We start from the raw sequence: 12,377 nt of genomic DNA, 5'->3' as shown, positions 1-12,377 counted from the left end.
TGGCACGTCCTAAGGAAAGCTCATTGTGGGACTGGCTCGTAGTGGCTGAAATTCTGCACCAAGGCTGAATTTCGGGAAAGAGACTTCAGATACAGTACTAGGGACCACTTAGGCCTATATAAAAGCATATAAAAAGCAGCATGTCATGGGACCTTTAAGCAGCAGCCCATTGCTCATCAGTCATCACTCAATTGTTAGATGCAGTGTTTCCTGTAGTTATGCAAAGATTTGGTTTCAAAAACAGTATCAGTAAACTATTTCTTATGATTTTAAATCTGCATTGAACTTCAGATCAATCTCAAAGTAAAAGGCGGTACTAAAGTCTGATTTTGTGGTGGATGTGTTCAAATTTGATCATCTTAATTCAAGTGATGAAGGATTTTGAAAGTCTGACAGTGTTGAGCACTACTGTAAGGTTAACCCTGCATGGTGTAAATGTTTGAGAATGATTAACAGTTGCAAATAAACATTGATTAGAAATTTATAAAAGTAATCAGTTACATTACTTTAATAAAGTAATTGAAAAAGTTACACTACTATTACATTTTAAATAGGGTAACTTGTAATCTGTAACCTATTGCATTTCCAAAGTAACCTTCCCAACACTGGATATGAGTCACAAAACATCACGTCGGCATCTGGTGGTTTAAATGGGCAACTACATTAAAATACAGACACAAGCGGGCTTTTTATGAGGGATTAATGACGTTAAATATTACTCCGGTGTGGAACCTCTTTTTTACCCTCCACATCGATAAACTTAGGCAATGCTTGAGACTTATCACAACAGACGTGAGAATGTACATGTAAGGTAAGATTTTGCATTCAAGGCAGCAGTCATCAATATATGGAATTACTCCTGTCCTGAAGCAATACGGTTTGAACTTTGAAGTGATGACAAACCACAGACTCCATTACCAAAGCAAACTGGAATCTGGAGAATCCATATAATGTTTATTGAACATCTATTTGTACATCTTGTTTTAATGATTGAATAACAACACTTGTACTTTGCATTGTAAGCATTGCTAAGCAATCATACTTGATATAACAATTCATATTTCAAGATGTTATGACAATTAATGATATAACAATGCATGAACCTCTATTATGCAACTTTCAGAAAGAAGACAGGTGTGCAATGTTTCCAAAAATGATCTGACATGCATAACAGTAAAAAATGAAAACCATGTTCAGAAGTTTTCACAAAAAGTAGTCAAGCTCATCTATCTATCTATCTATCTATCTATCTATCTATATATCTATCTATCTAGTTGGGTTTTAGAGATCTCCACCAGTATGTACTATTAAAAGTGCTTCTAACATTACATTACTGTGATTTTAGTAACGGTTTCACATAGTATCTTTAAAATAAATGCATTTACTAACCAAAGAATACTCTGGCTTTGTGTATTTTACACTTACATTTTTACTTCTGTTTATGAAGCATCTAAGAGGAGCCCTGAACTCTGCATGTAAAAGCACCCACAAAAATGGGCAATAAACATCGAACTGGTTTGAGACACTATAGCAGAGAAGAGAAAGAAGACAATAATTTATAAAGAAGTACGAGAAAAACAGATGGGTGTTGTGAAGGCATTTTAGGTCCCTCAAAGTCTATCATATACTTAAATCTTAAGTCAAATCTGATTGTGTGGGTGTTAGCTGAAAGCTGTAAAAGATTTGATAATACAAACGTTATTGCACAAAATAAATAAATGCAATTCAGTGTTTAAAAAAAACTCTATAAATCCTAAAATAGGTCTGCTGCTTATTAATGTACAAATATAGCATCCTTAAACGTCCAGTTTAGCAGTAGTAGCCTGAGTAGTTAAAGGAATAATTGTTTATAGTGAAAACACCGTAATGATGGATTTGTTTCTTACAAGCATGCTGTTTTTTGCTTCAGAAGATGTTAATTGATGGATTGGAGTTGTTTGGATTACTTGTGGATTATTGTGATGTTTTAATCACTTTCTTTACCACATTCTGACGGCACCCATTCACTGCAGAGGATCTGTTGGTGAGCAAATAATGTAATGCTAAATTTCTCCAAATCTGTTCAAATGAAGAAACAAGCTACATCTGGGATGGCCTGAGGGTGAGTACATTTTCAGCAATTTTTCATTTTTAGGTAAACTATTCATTTAACAGTCTAATATGTATTAAAAGTAATATATCAGAGTAATTGTACCATATGTAAAATAATGTATGAATAAAATGTGTGAATGAAAATGTTTGTCATGAACCAGTTGCTACTCCACTGGTTTATTGGTTGTGGTGTCAGATGCAAGCTTTAATGTCAAGGTCTGGTCTGGTCTTTGCAAATTCTTTGAGTTTCTTGACGCCATCTTTGGTAAACTTGTTGTCAAACAACCTGCGATGAACAGAAAATATATTTGTGTTACAGAATCATGAGGAAATAGACTATAGTAAATCAGCTCTTGATGTTTCTTACCACAGATACTCTAATGTAGTGTTCTCTTTCAGGGCAGCCATGAGGACTTCTGCTCCTTTGTCTGTCACTAGGTTGTCACGAAGCCTATAGGATGCAGAATGTTTCAACTCTGAACTTTTCAGATAAATAAATTATTCAAGAGATTGAAATGATGGAGATAAGTCTCTTTTACCTGATATCTGTCAGTGTGCGATTCGTCCTCAACAATTCTGCAAGGTAACCAGCTCCAACATCTCCAATTTTATTTATGGCCATTCTAATGAAAGAATGATATTGTAAACACTCACAAGTCAAGTGCAACATATGTGTATTTTTAACAGAAAATTATATTTTTTCACCTTAGATCAGTCACAGTACGATTTTCTTTCAGCGCTTCTACAAGGATCTTCAGGCCTTCACAGCCAAGTCCTGTCGCAACCACCCTAGAGTGAACATACACAGCCATAATAAATTTGAGCTTGTAGCATAACTACTTTTATTTATTTATTTATACATTTAATTATTATTTTTGTTTAATTTTATACAGTATTTGCAATGTCATTTGAATTTATTTCATATATTTTATTTACTTTATAGTTTTTTAAATGACTATTTAAATTAAATTTTTACTTTTTTCCCCCCACTTACCACAGCCTCTGAATTCGACAATCTGGGTTTCTCAGAACAAGAGCTAACACTGACGCTCCCTCTGAACCAAGAGGATTCTGGCCCAGGCTTTATGTAAAGAACATACAATAATTATCACAAAGCACAAAAAATAATATTTAACATCGAGTGTGTCACATCTGCCTCCAAACAATTATGCCTACAGTTACAGTATTTACCTTAGCGTTGAAAAAAGTGGAAGGACTGGTAGGAGCCGGCGTAGTCCTTGAGCATCGAGTCCTTGAGCATCTAAATTTAAAACCAGCAGGTCTGGACTGAGCTTTTAACAGGAAAGCCAGCTCGCTCCAGTCCCTGTTTACCGAACCGGACTGATCTAAGGCCTGCTGTGAAAGAACTTTCATCCAACTCTGTAGCCGCTGTGACAAACCAGGGTCCTGGGCCTCATATAGACAGTGGCAAGCATTGACTTGCCTCTCCGGGCTGAGGGTGGAGCTCTGGAGTTGGGAGTGTAACAGATGGAGAAGGAAAGGTGGAGTCGGGTCTGGAGAGGGCTGGCAACGGAGCAGATGCATCTTGGGTCCATCAGGGAAAAATCCATTTAGGATGAGACGTGTTCTGGGAACCAGCAGGCCGCATACAAACCTGGATAAGCGGAAATAACTGGTCAGTTATGAAATGGAGTCATAGTAAATCAAAATTTTACAACCTAAACTAGCCTTTCCTTACCATAAAAACTTGAAATTATATCGAAGATTTGCATTCAAGACACTGTATGTGAATTGCATTTTTTACGTATTTTTGAATAAAAAGACAAACAAAAAATGAGTGTCACATCATTGACCTGCTAATGAAATGCATTTAATATGACAACAGTTTTAAAAGGTACCTGCAGAAAAGATCCATGTGTCCAGACTGATGTCGTTCACCACAGCGAAGGGCTTTTTTAATGCGTCTGCAGAAGAGACGCTGCGGTCTGCTGAATTTGTTAACGGCTGATGCCATTTGCTTAAATGCATACTGGATATAGCGGCCTGTGCTTGGTTTGAGGCCTGAAAATGGATCTGATCCTGAGAGCGACTGGAGAACATAGTACAGGGCAGCCAGAAACTCCTGCACGCTGGTGTGGATAAAATGAAAGCCCTTTTCAAAGGTGAGGGACGCTCGATCCTCTTTAAGTATCTCCGAGAGGAACACCTGTGAGAGTTTGGTGCTATCCAGATTAAAAGAGTTCAAATCAGAGCTTTCAAAGATGAACCGTCTCTCCAGGAGGCCTTTGCAGGCCATAGCTCCCAGGCTTTTGAGTATAGGCTGCATTTCGCCAAGGACGCGAGGGGCATGCTGAAGCCTGGTGTGATGGGAGCCCTCGCTACGCCCTTGCACGTGGAATAGCAAGATGGATTTAACAAAGCAGCAGTAGATTTCAGAGATCGTGACTGGTTTGGAGTTCTCCTCAGAAGGTCCTAATAAAGAGTTTGGTTGGTTGGCTTCCTCAACGCCTCCTTTTTCTCCTGAATTGGCACTTGCAGTATCAGGACAAAGGCAGGAGCCGCCATCATGCAAGGCGGTGGACATGATCCAACAGAATGCAGGAATGTGGCACATGAGTAGAAGGGGTTTATGGGACGACACTGAAGCCCACACTGCCTCGGCAGCCTCAGGAGAACTGCAGTTCTGCTCAAAGTACTGCTTCTGTTGAGCTACAGAGAAACCGAGCAGACTGTAAAACTGGCTGACCAGAACTGGAGGAACTTTGGTGACCGCATGAGGTCGTGAAGTAAGGAAAATGGACACTCCTGGAAGCAGATTTCCCTTGATTAAGTTCACCACAATGGATTGTATAGGCTGCACCCGCTCATGATCTGAACACTTGGGAGTGTGTTTGAAATTAAGAGGGTAGCAGAACTCATCCAGACCATCTAAGATGAGTAAAAACTGTGTTGGGTTTGAGTTCAGTAACTCGGGCAGGAAAGGTTTCAGGTGGATGTAGTGATCCGAGAGCAGGTCCTGCAAGCTCTGCTCTTGAGTTATGAGGTTCAACTCACGAAAGGACAGAGATAGGACAGTCTTGGACGAGTTGGTTTCTGCAGCCCACTCTCGCACCAGGCGTCTCACAACCGTGGTTTTCCCACTTCCAGCAACTCCTGACAGCATATTCACACCACTCGCTGGGTTGCACAGCAGATTCTCATACACGTCCTTGAAAATGCAGATCTCATCCACTCGTGTCCTGAAAGCATCCCCAACTCCTGTTGACTCATGTCGGCATTGAGAAGACGATGCATAACCAGCTTGTCTTGAAAAAGTGATATCAGTCCAGCACCCGCTCTCATCCTGTCCTAAAGTCTGTCTTCTGATGCTGAGATAGTCCACCAGGCCATGCTGTCTAGCCAAGATGTCCTTGTGTTTTTTGAGATGCTCTTGCCTGTTGGCCTGTCCTAGTTTGGCGGTCTTATCTTGAACACTTGGTAGTATGTAGAGGAAAGCCCTGCATGATTCTTCTCCTCTCCCATTTAGCACATCCAGCAGAACTCTCATACATTCTCTCTCACCTCGAACAGCCGCACCTCTAATAAGACTGAGGTCCTCCTCGGTCACTGCCCCCACATTAAACAGCACGTCCAGAAGGCGTGTCAGGTGTTCGCTGTAATTCTCCACCAGCTCCACGCGACGCTGTTGAATCTCTGTGCTACAGGATCCAACAGCCATCACTTTAAAAGGTTCCTGATTATGGGGGAGTTTGGGGCCCCCTAATTAAGGCCTGACCTTGCCCCCAAAGGAAACAAAACGAGTAAAAAGTCAAAACTTTAAAGTATTTTTTTCTTATTACATTATTTCAGAAGCATTTTTAAACAACGATTCAAAAACCATGTCACAAGCTCACAATTTTTATTTAGGCTATTTATTTTCACAAGCTCACAAATAAGTAGCGTTTTGTCGAGCATTTTTTTTTAGATCGGTATCGGACAGTAAATCGACAACAAATACCGTCATGATTACTTAATTGAAATGTATATGAATAAAATGTATATGAATATAACTTCAATCACAAAACATTTAATGATTAAAATGTACTTAGGATGATAAACTCTGACGGGGACAACAAAAGATTGCGCGAATAGGCTACTTCAGCTCGGAAAACGAACAGAAATTCCTAAAGAGTCTACCCCATTACATTTAAGCTACTATATAATTTATGTACATCCAATGGATATATATTACCAGTTCCAAACAAGCACACTGAAAAAACAAAGCGAAATTGTTTAATAAATAATAAACGAACTTACAGGGTCACACGCATTATTCCCACACTTCCGTAGAATCTCATTGATTTAATAGCTGCTGAAAGTGAAACTACCCTGTGTGATACAGTAAGCCTATTATGAACAATTCATATCTTGACAAATCCGATGTTCTGTCGATTACTTGTAGGCTGTTACTAAATAAGACAAATATTCCTCGCTATAGTAAAACAAACTTTCCAGTAGTCTAAAATATGAAATACTCCGTATGTAGTCCTCTGAAAGTCACCTGATACACAGTATATTGTGCAATAGCTGAATACAAGAAGTCGATCATCTCCGCCCAGAGGCAGTCACTCGTGCTCTTCTCCGAATTGTCTTATTTATTGCATGTGGCTGGTTTCTGTTTACCAGAGAACACTTGAAATCACTCATACATTTATAAGCAATTAACACCTTCAGTTTAACGTACAGGCTCCATTCAAAATGCTTCAGTTTTGGTGTGAAAAAACAAAAATATAATTGCCATTGACATAATGACACCACCAGTCTCTCCTTCTCCAATTCCTACGTCTTTCTTTTCCTTTCCTGGGTCATTACCAAAACTTGACAATTTGCTGCCAAACAAATAATAATATTGCCTTTATTAAATGCAAAATTAGATTACTAGATAAAAAAAAAAAACACTGCGAACACAAATACCCACTCCCATACATGCTATGACAAATACAGCGCTGACAAGGCAATGCTTTTTTTTAATCAGCTATAATATGCTCAAATACATTGTCAGTTTGCTTCAAAATGACAGATTTCTTCAGGTATTTTACACAAATAGTATAAAACAAAATCACAAGTGTGAATTATATATCAACTTGGGGGCTAAGAGTTTGTGTGGACATTATTGGGGTATTTTGTTTTTATAAATGTCAAAAATAGATATTTGTTCTAAATACATTACATGCGGCACTTACGCATACACCAGCATTTAACGGGTTTCCTTTCAGTGTTTTCTTTTAAGCATCCTCAACTATGACACCAGCTATGATAGGCACATGCTCAATGTTTCTCTGAACATTCTCCTTTGACGGACATGACATCAAGGTGATATCAAACAATTGTGCTATCAAGAGTTTTAGGTGCCCGAAATCCTACAGTGCAAAGGGTATGCCAAATTTCCACTTTTTAGTTTCTAAAACAACATTTAGATTTGGTTTGTGAACATTTAGTAGTGCTTTACCTTTTATCTACATATACACAAACCTGCCTCAAGCCAAGTTACATATTTTTTTGTAGATAACATACAACTTACCCTACTATTATGGCTAACATCTCTCACAATCTTTGCAGTGAGCTTAGAGCAGTGCTAATATGGGAAATGGCGTTAATATGAGGGATTATTGTGTCCAGTGTATTAGGAGCACAAAGCCTGAGCGATTTCATCACTGAGAGCGTGAGGAAAGACCACTCTCAAAAATCAATCTTTTGTCCATCACTGGATTTCTTCTCATTTTTGCAGGAACTCTTATCTTATCAAAGATACTTTCTAACATTTTGAGGCACAGATTTGGAACTGAGAAAATAAATATCGACTGATCTCTGAACTCAGATTGAACCCTTAAAATGGGTAATGATTAATGAATGAATCATAATGTAAAAAACAGGGCTGGTTTTCTAGCATAGTATACTATCACTGGACATAGCGTGTGGATTCTTTCCATCAACATTAAAATTTCTTACAGTAGCTTTACATACATGAGACACACCTTCAATGCACTTGGTATATGCTCTCTAAAAGTTTGTCCTCCTTTTTTAACTTTTTCAACTAATATTAATAACTTATGAGCAAAATTATGTCGCACAAATAGTGTGTAGAACAGGTTTAACCATTGAAGTGAACAAGTCATCTTTTCTATGCAAAAAGTAATTAATACCTTTCCTATGAACGCAAAAGTGTATTGGTTCTGAGTAGGTTTGGATTGCAGAATTCATAGAAAAGTAAAAGTAATCACGGGTGAACATAAATAGAACCGAAGCTAACAACTACTCATTATGAACCCTGATTTACCTCGTTAGCATGGCTGAGGGCACCTTCTCTAACAAATCAACATTTCCCAAATAAGCTAGATAAAGACAGAGTGCAGGAAATGCACATATATGTTGTTATTTCTTGGCTTTTTGACATATAAAATCATAATATTCATATAACAGTATTAATCCCCCAAAACATAAATGAGTTTGCTGGATATTCACAACTTAAAGCAGAGGCCTTTGGTGCAGCTGGCTGGCGTCTGATTGGCAGAGAGAAGCTCCGCCTTTAGTCATGTGATTGATGAACTAAGGAGCGTATCTGGAAGATCCTGTGAGAACGCAGGAAGAGCTTGGTCATGACTCCTCCATCATCTTGAGTTGAGGCGAGGGGCAGTCTGAGGAAAAAAAAAAAAAAAAAGTTCGTTATCGTTTTTCTTCTCGCTGAAATAATCTTGATAAAAAAGTTTTTTAGTCCGCAGTGCTCACCACAGAAAGGTGTCCATTCTTAGCCTTGGCTATCAGCAACTCTGAGCCAGAAGTAAAATCTATGATCCCTTCTTTTCCTTGGGCCACATTGAACTTTATACTGTTCATAAGAGGGAAAGCAATAGTTTTTATTAATAAAAGTATAATAATTTCATAGATAGAATAAATATAATATTTCATAAACAGAAGTCTGCCTTGAAACGTCAATAGTATTTAAAAAAATGATAATTTTGTGTCTACAACTCACCTTCCCTGGTTAATGTTAATGCTGTTCATCTTTTCAGCACAGATGGCCACTTTGGTTAACGCCTCAATGACATGCTCACTCTGAAGCACCACATCACCCTGTGACACCAATACAGTTCATATATTCACTCTGAAAGCAGTCGGTTTAGCGCTTAAGGAAATTAAAAGCAAATAAGTGATCTTTAGACTTACTTTCTGCTTATTGTCTTCACAAGCAACATGGAGAACAAACATGCCGTCGCTCAGAGAGCTGACAGAAATCCCTACAGATAAAACAGAAGTGGTCAGTGAGTCACTTTTTAATTTGTTGTGATTCACTTTTTTCTATGGGTGTTGTCATACTAAAGCACACAAGACATCTCAATTTGTGAAAAAATGGCTTTTCGAATTAAGTTTGGACAAAATTCTGAATAAAGCATTTAAGTCTGCCTCGAAATCACAGTCTCTGGTTCGTTTCATGTGAATCGTATGCCTTACAATTGGTATGAAAGCAATCTGCTCTAACTGAACCGTACTGATATCGTATATTACTCACATTGACAATGCAATCATACCATAATATAGTCAAACTAAGTGTAAAAACAGTTTAGGCTGTGCCATTCTCTCTCCCTCTTCCTTCTCACCTTTCAGTGAGCTGTAGTCGATACGCTGTTTGAGCTTGGCCTCCTCCACAATGATGGCACTGTTCGCCATGAGCAGGAGCTGTCGGTTGCGTGCTTTGTATCCTTTTCTATCATACTTAGTCACTGGAACAGCATACTGTGGGGAAGGATGGATTATATTAGCACAATCACTTTTCTTCTTCACATACCGCCTATTATCATAGATGCTTCTTCACACATTGTCATGTATAGTACTGTATGTTGTCCGAGCAAACACTGAGAAATAAGGTAATATGTAGGAGATCACATATTCAGTCATGTAAAATTACACATTTCTGGCTTTTTTGGAGAGACCGATGAGAGGATGTAGTTGTGAACCACAGTCTGAACCACATTAAAGAGAGATTTCCCAAACAAACAGCCCAGAATTCAACCAACCTTCATCTTCTCATTCCCCAGAGTCTGTTGCACTTTAGGGTTGATGTCCTCGCCATCTTTTGACACACGCAGACAAAAAAATTAGAATATACAACGCAGGAAATGTGTCTTCAAAGTGAGATGAAAGCTGAAAACTCACTAAGTCTTGAGCCCACAAAAAGTTTTGGGACGCTTTGTGGGTAGTTGTCCTTCTTGTCCTTAAAGATTTCACTTGCGACCATCTTCTGCTCCAACTGCAATAATAGATAATAAAGCTGTTTTTTCAGTAACTCAATCAAAATAAACTAATAAATAATCAAATATTTAAAAAAATACAAAATTTTACTATAATTAATAATAAGTTATAAATTAAAATAGATTATAATTAAAAATAAAATAAATAAAATATTTAACCATGTAAAATGTAACAACAGGTACTTTCATTCTAGGTTAATTTACAATAGCCCTACAATCAAATAAATAAATAATACAATATAAAATACAAATGACAAACTAAAAATAGAAATAAATTAATAAATTAAAATAAAATACAAAGTTTAAATACATTTAATTAAAAATTAAAAAATTTAAATAAAGTTAAAAAAAGTTATAAAACAAAACAAAACACCTGGTGCTTCCATTCCAGGTTGATATTCTTGCAGTACTTCCACACCATATTCTGCATGCAAAGTTTGCGGAGCTGCTCTGAAGCCTGTGAACAAAAGGAAGGCATAATCTCTCATCTCACATCTAGAGGAGTCGATGATTGTTTTGATGACTGATTCATGACAGATATATCTCACCACAACGAGGGCAGGAGGTGGTGTTGGCCAGCTCTTATCCAAAACAGTTTTAGGCAGGCTCCTGTGCAACTTCATTAGGAACGAGTAGCGAACGTAGTCCAGGAAGTATTCATTCTCTGGACAACGTGGCTGGTGGCGGTAGATGAAGCCTTTGATGAACCTGTAACAGTGATCACAGACGGCAAAAACAAAAGTGGCCATAGGCTCTCTCACTGACCAGAATCACATCACTGACTATTGTACTAGTCATGTCATGCACACAGACCTGCGGATGGTGTTGGCAGCCTCTCTCCTACGCTTTGCTTCCCTGCAGGCCAGAATACCTCTCCACCAGGCTTGGATCTTGATTGCTGATTGACGCATTTTACGGTATTTGGTTTTTTGACTGTAGCCTTTCCAGGATGACTGCAGTTTGGTAGCTGTGCATGAAGAACAGTTTGTTGAGGTTAAGTTTGGGTAGAGCATCCAGTGAAGAGTTACATGATATGTCTTTGAATATGGCTCATACCAAGGCTGTGTTTTCTGACTTCTAGTGCATCTTCGGTTGCGAACAAGGTTTTGGGGAAGCGGATGAAGATTTTGGTCCTTTAAAAGAAAAAAAAGGCCTTTTTTGGAACCACAGAAAGAATACTGAATTTTTGAATACTACTATAATAAAAGTTTTAGCATTTTTTAAACGCTTATTTGTGTAACCAACCTGCCGAGTTTGTACTCCTCAGGTTTGTAGCCGAGGTGCTTGACGAGTGTGGAAACTCCATCGACCAGACGGCCATCCCAGTTCGGCCAGGTGTCTGGACACAGGGATTTATACCTAAAACAGGAAATCACAAGCATTACCCACAAAACTCAACTACATTTTAAGCAGAAAGAGCAATCACTGTTTTCAACACACTGCTTGTTCCCTTTGACCTTAATTATCACTGAAGTCCACAGGAAGTGCTGAGCTTTTAAAAGAGGATTAGAAAGTGTGAAGAGTTTACAAATAAAATTTTTTTGACAGAGCCTTGCTGAAAAATAGACTAAATCAGCTAAATTGGTTCAGGCTAGCAAAAACTAGAAGTTAAAAGAGTATTTGTGGGTTACCATTATGAGGCATGTTTGGAAATTATAACTTGAAATTATAAGCAGGTTGTGCCATTAAAAGATCAGCATTAAAGGGGTCATATGATGCGATTTCAATTTTTCCTTTCTCTTTGGAGTGTTACAAGCTCTTGGTGCATAAAGAAGATCTGTAAAGTTACAGACTAAAGTCTCAAATCCAAAGAGATATTCTTTATAAAAGTTAAGAGTCAACCACACCTACCTAAAACGGCTCGTTCTAACACACCCCCACGTCTACGTCTCAATGTGGAAAGATTTGCATAACGCCGCCCAAATGTTCATGCAAAGAAAGAAGGCGTAACTTTTATTCTCGCTGTAGTATTGTTGTTGTCGCCGCCGCCATGTCGTGAAGGCGCTGTGTGTTGTTGTGAAAGCGAAACTACTTTGTTTG

General features: G+C 38.2%; 1 protein-coding gene and 1 pseudogene across 1 annotated transcript in view; both read right to left on the bottom strand.

Annotated features, from left to right (window-relative positions):
- Window positions 1–2,088: 2,088 nt before the first annotated feature.
- LOC107669742 (protein NLRC3-like) lies at window positions 2,089–6,984 on the bottom strand (annotated as a pseudogene).
- A 235-nt stretch (window positions 6,985–7,219) lies between these two features.
- The window catches only part of LOC107669743 (unconventional myosin-Ic-like), a 45,933-nt gene continuing 40,775 nt past the window's right edge, over window positions 7,220–12,377 (bottom strand). The window contains 12 exon segments of the mRNA XM_016462123.1: window positions 7,220–8,726; window positions 8,818–8,917; window positions 9,065–9,162; window positions 9,256–9,326; window positions 9,687–9,822; window positions 10,104–10,159; window positions 10,243–10,336; window positions 10,711–10,794; window positions 10,886–11,045; window positions 11,151–11,304; window positions 11,394–11,470; window positions 11,583–11,696. Of these exon segments, the coding sequence (XP_016317609.1) occupies window positions 8,700–8,726; window positions 8,818–8,917; window positions 9,065–9,162; window positions 9,256–9,326; window positions 9,687–9,822; window positions 10,104–10,159; window positions 10,243–10,336; window positions 10,711–10,794; window positions 10,886–11,045; window positions 11,151–11,304; window positions 11,394–11,470; window positions 11,583–11,696 (1,171 nt within the window). The 3' untranslated portion in view covers window positions 7,220–8,699.

This window comes from Sinocyclocheilus anshuiensis, unplaced genomic scaffold (genome assembly GCF_001515605.1).
Source record: "Sinocyclocheilus anshuiensis isolate Anshui unplaced genomic scaffold, SAMN03320099.WGS_v1.1 scaffold684, whole genome shotgun sequence".
Taxonomy (NCBI): domain Eukaryota; kingdom Metazoa; phylum Chordata; class Actinopteri; order Cypriniformes; family Cyprinidae; genus Sinocyclocheilus; species Sinocyclocheilus anshuiensis.
This window is presented reverse-complemented; position numbering and strand designations above follow the sequence as displayed.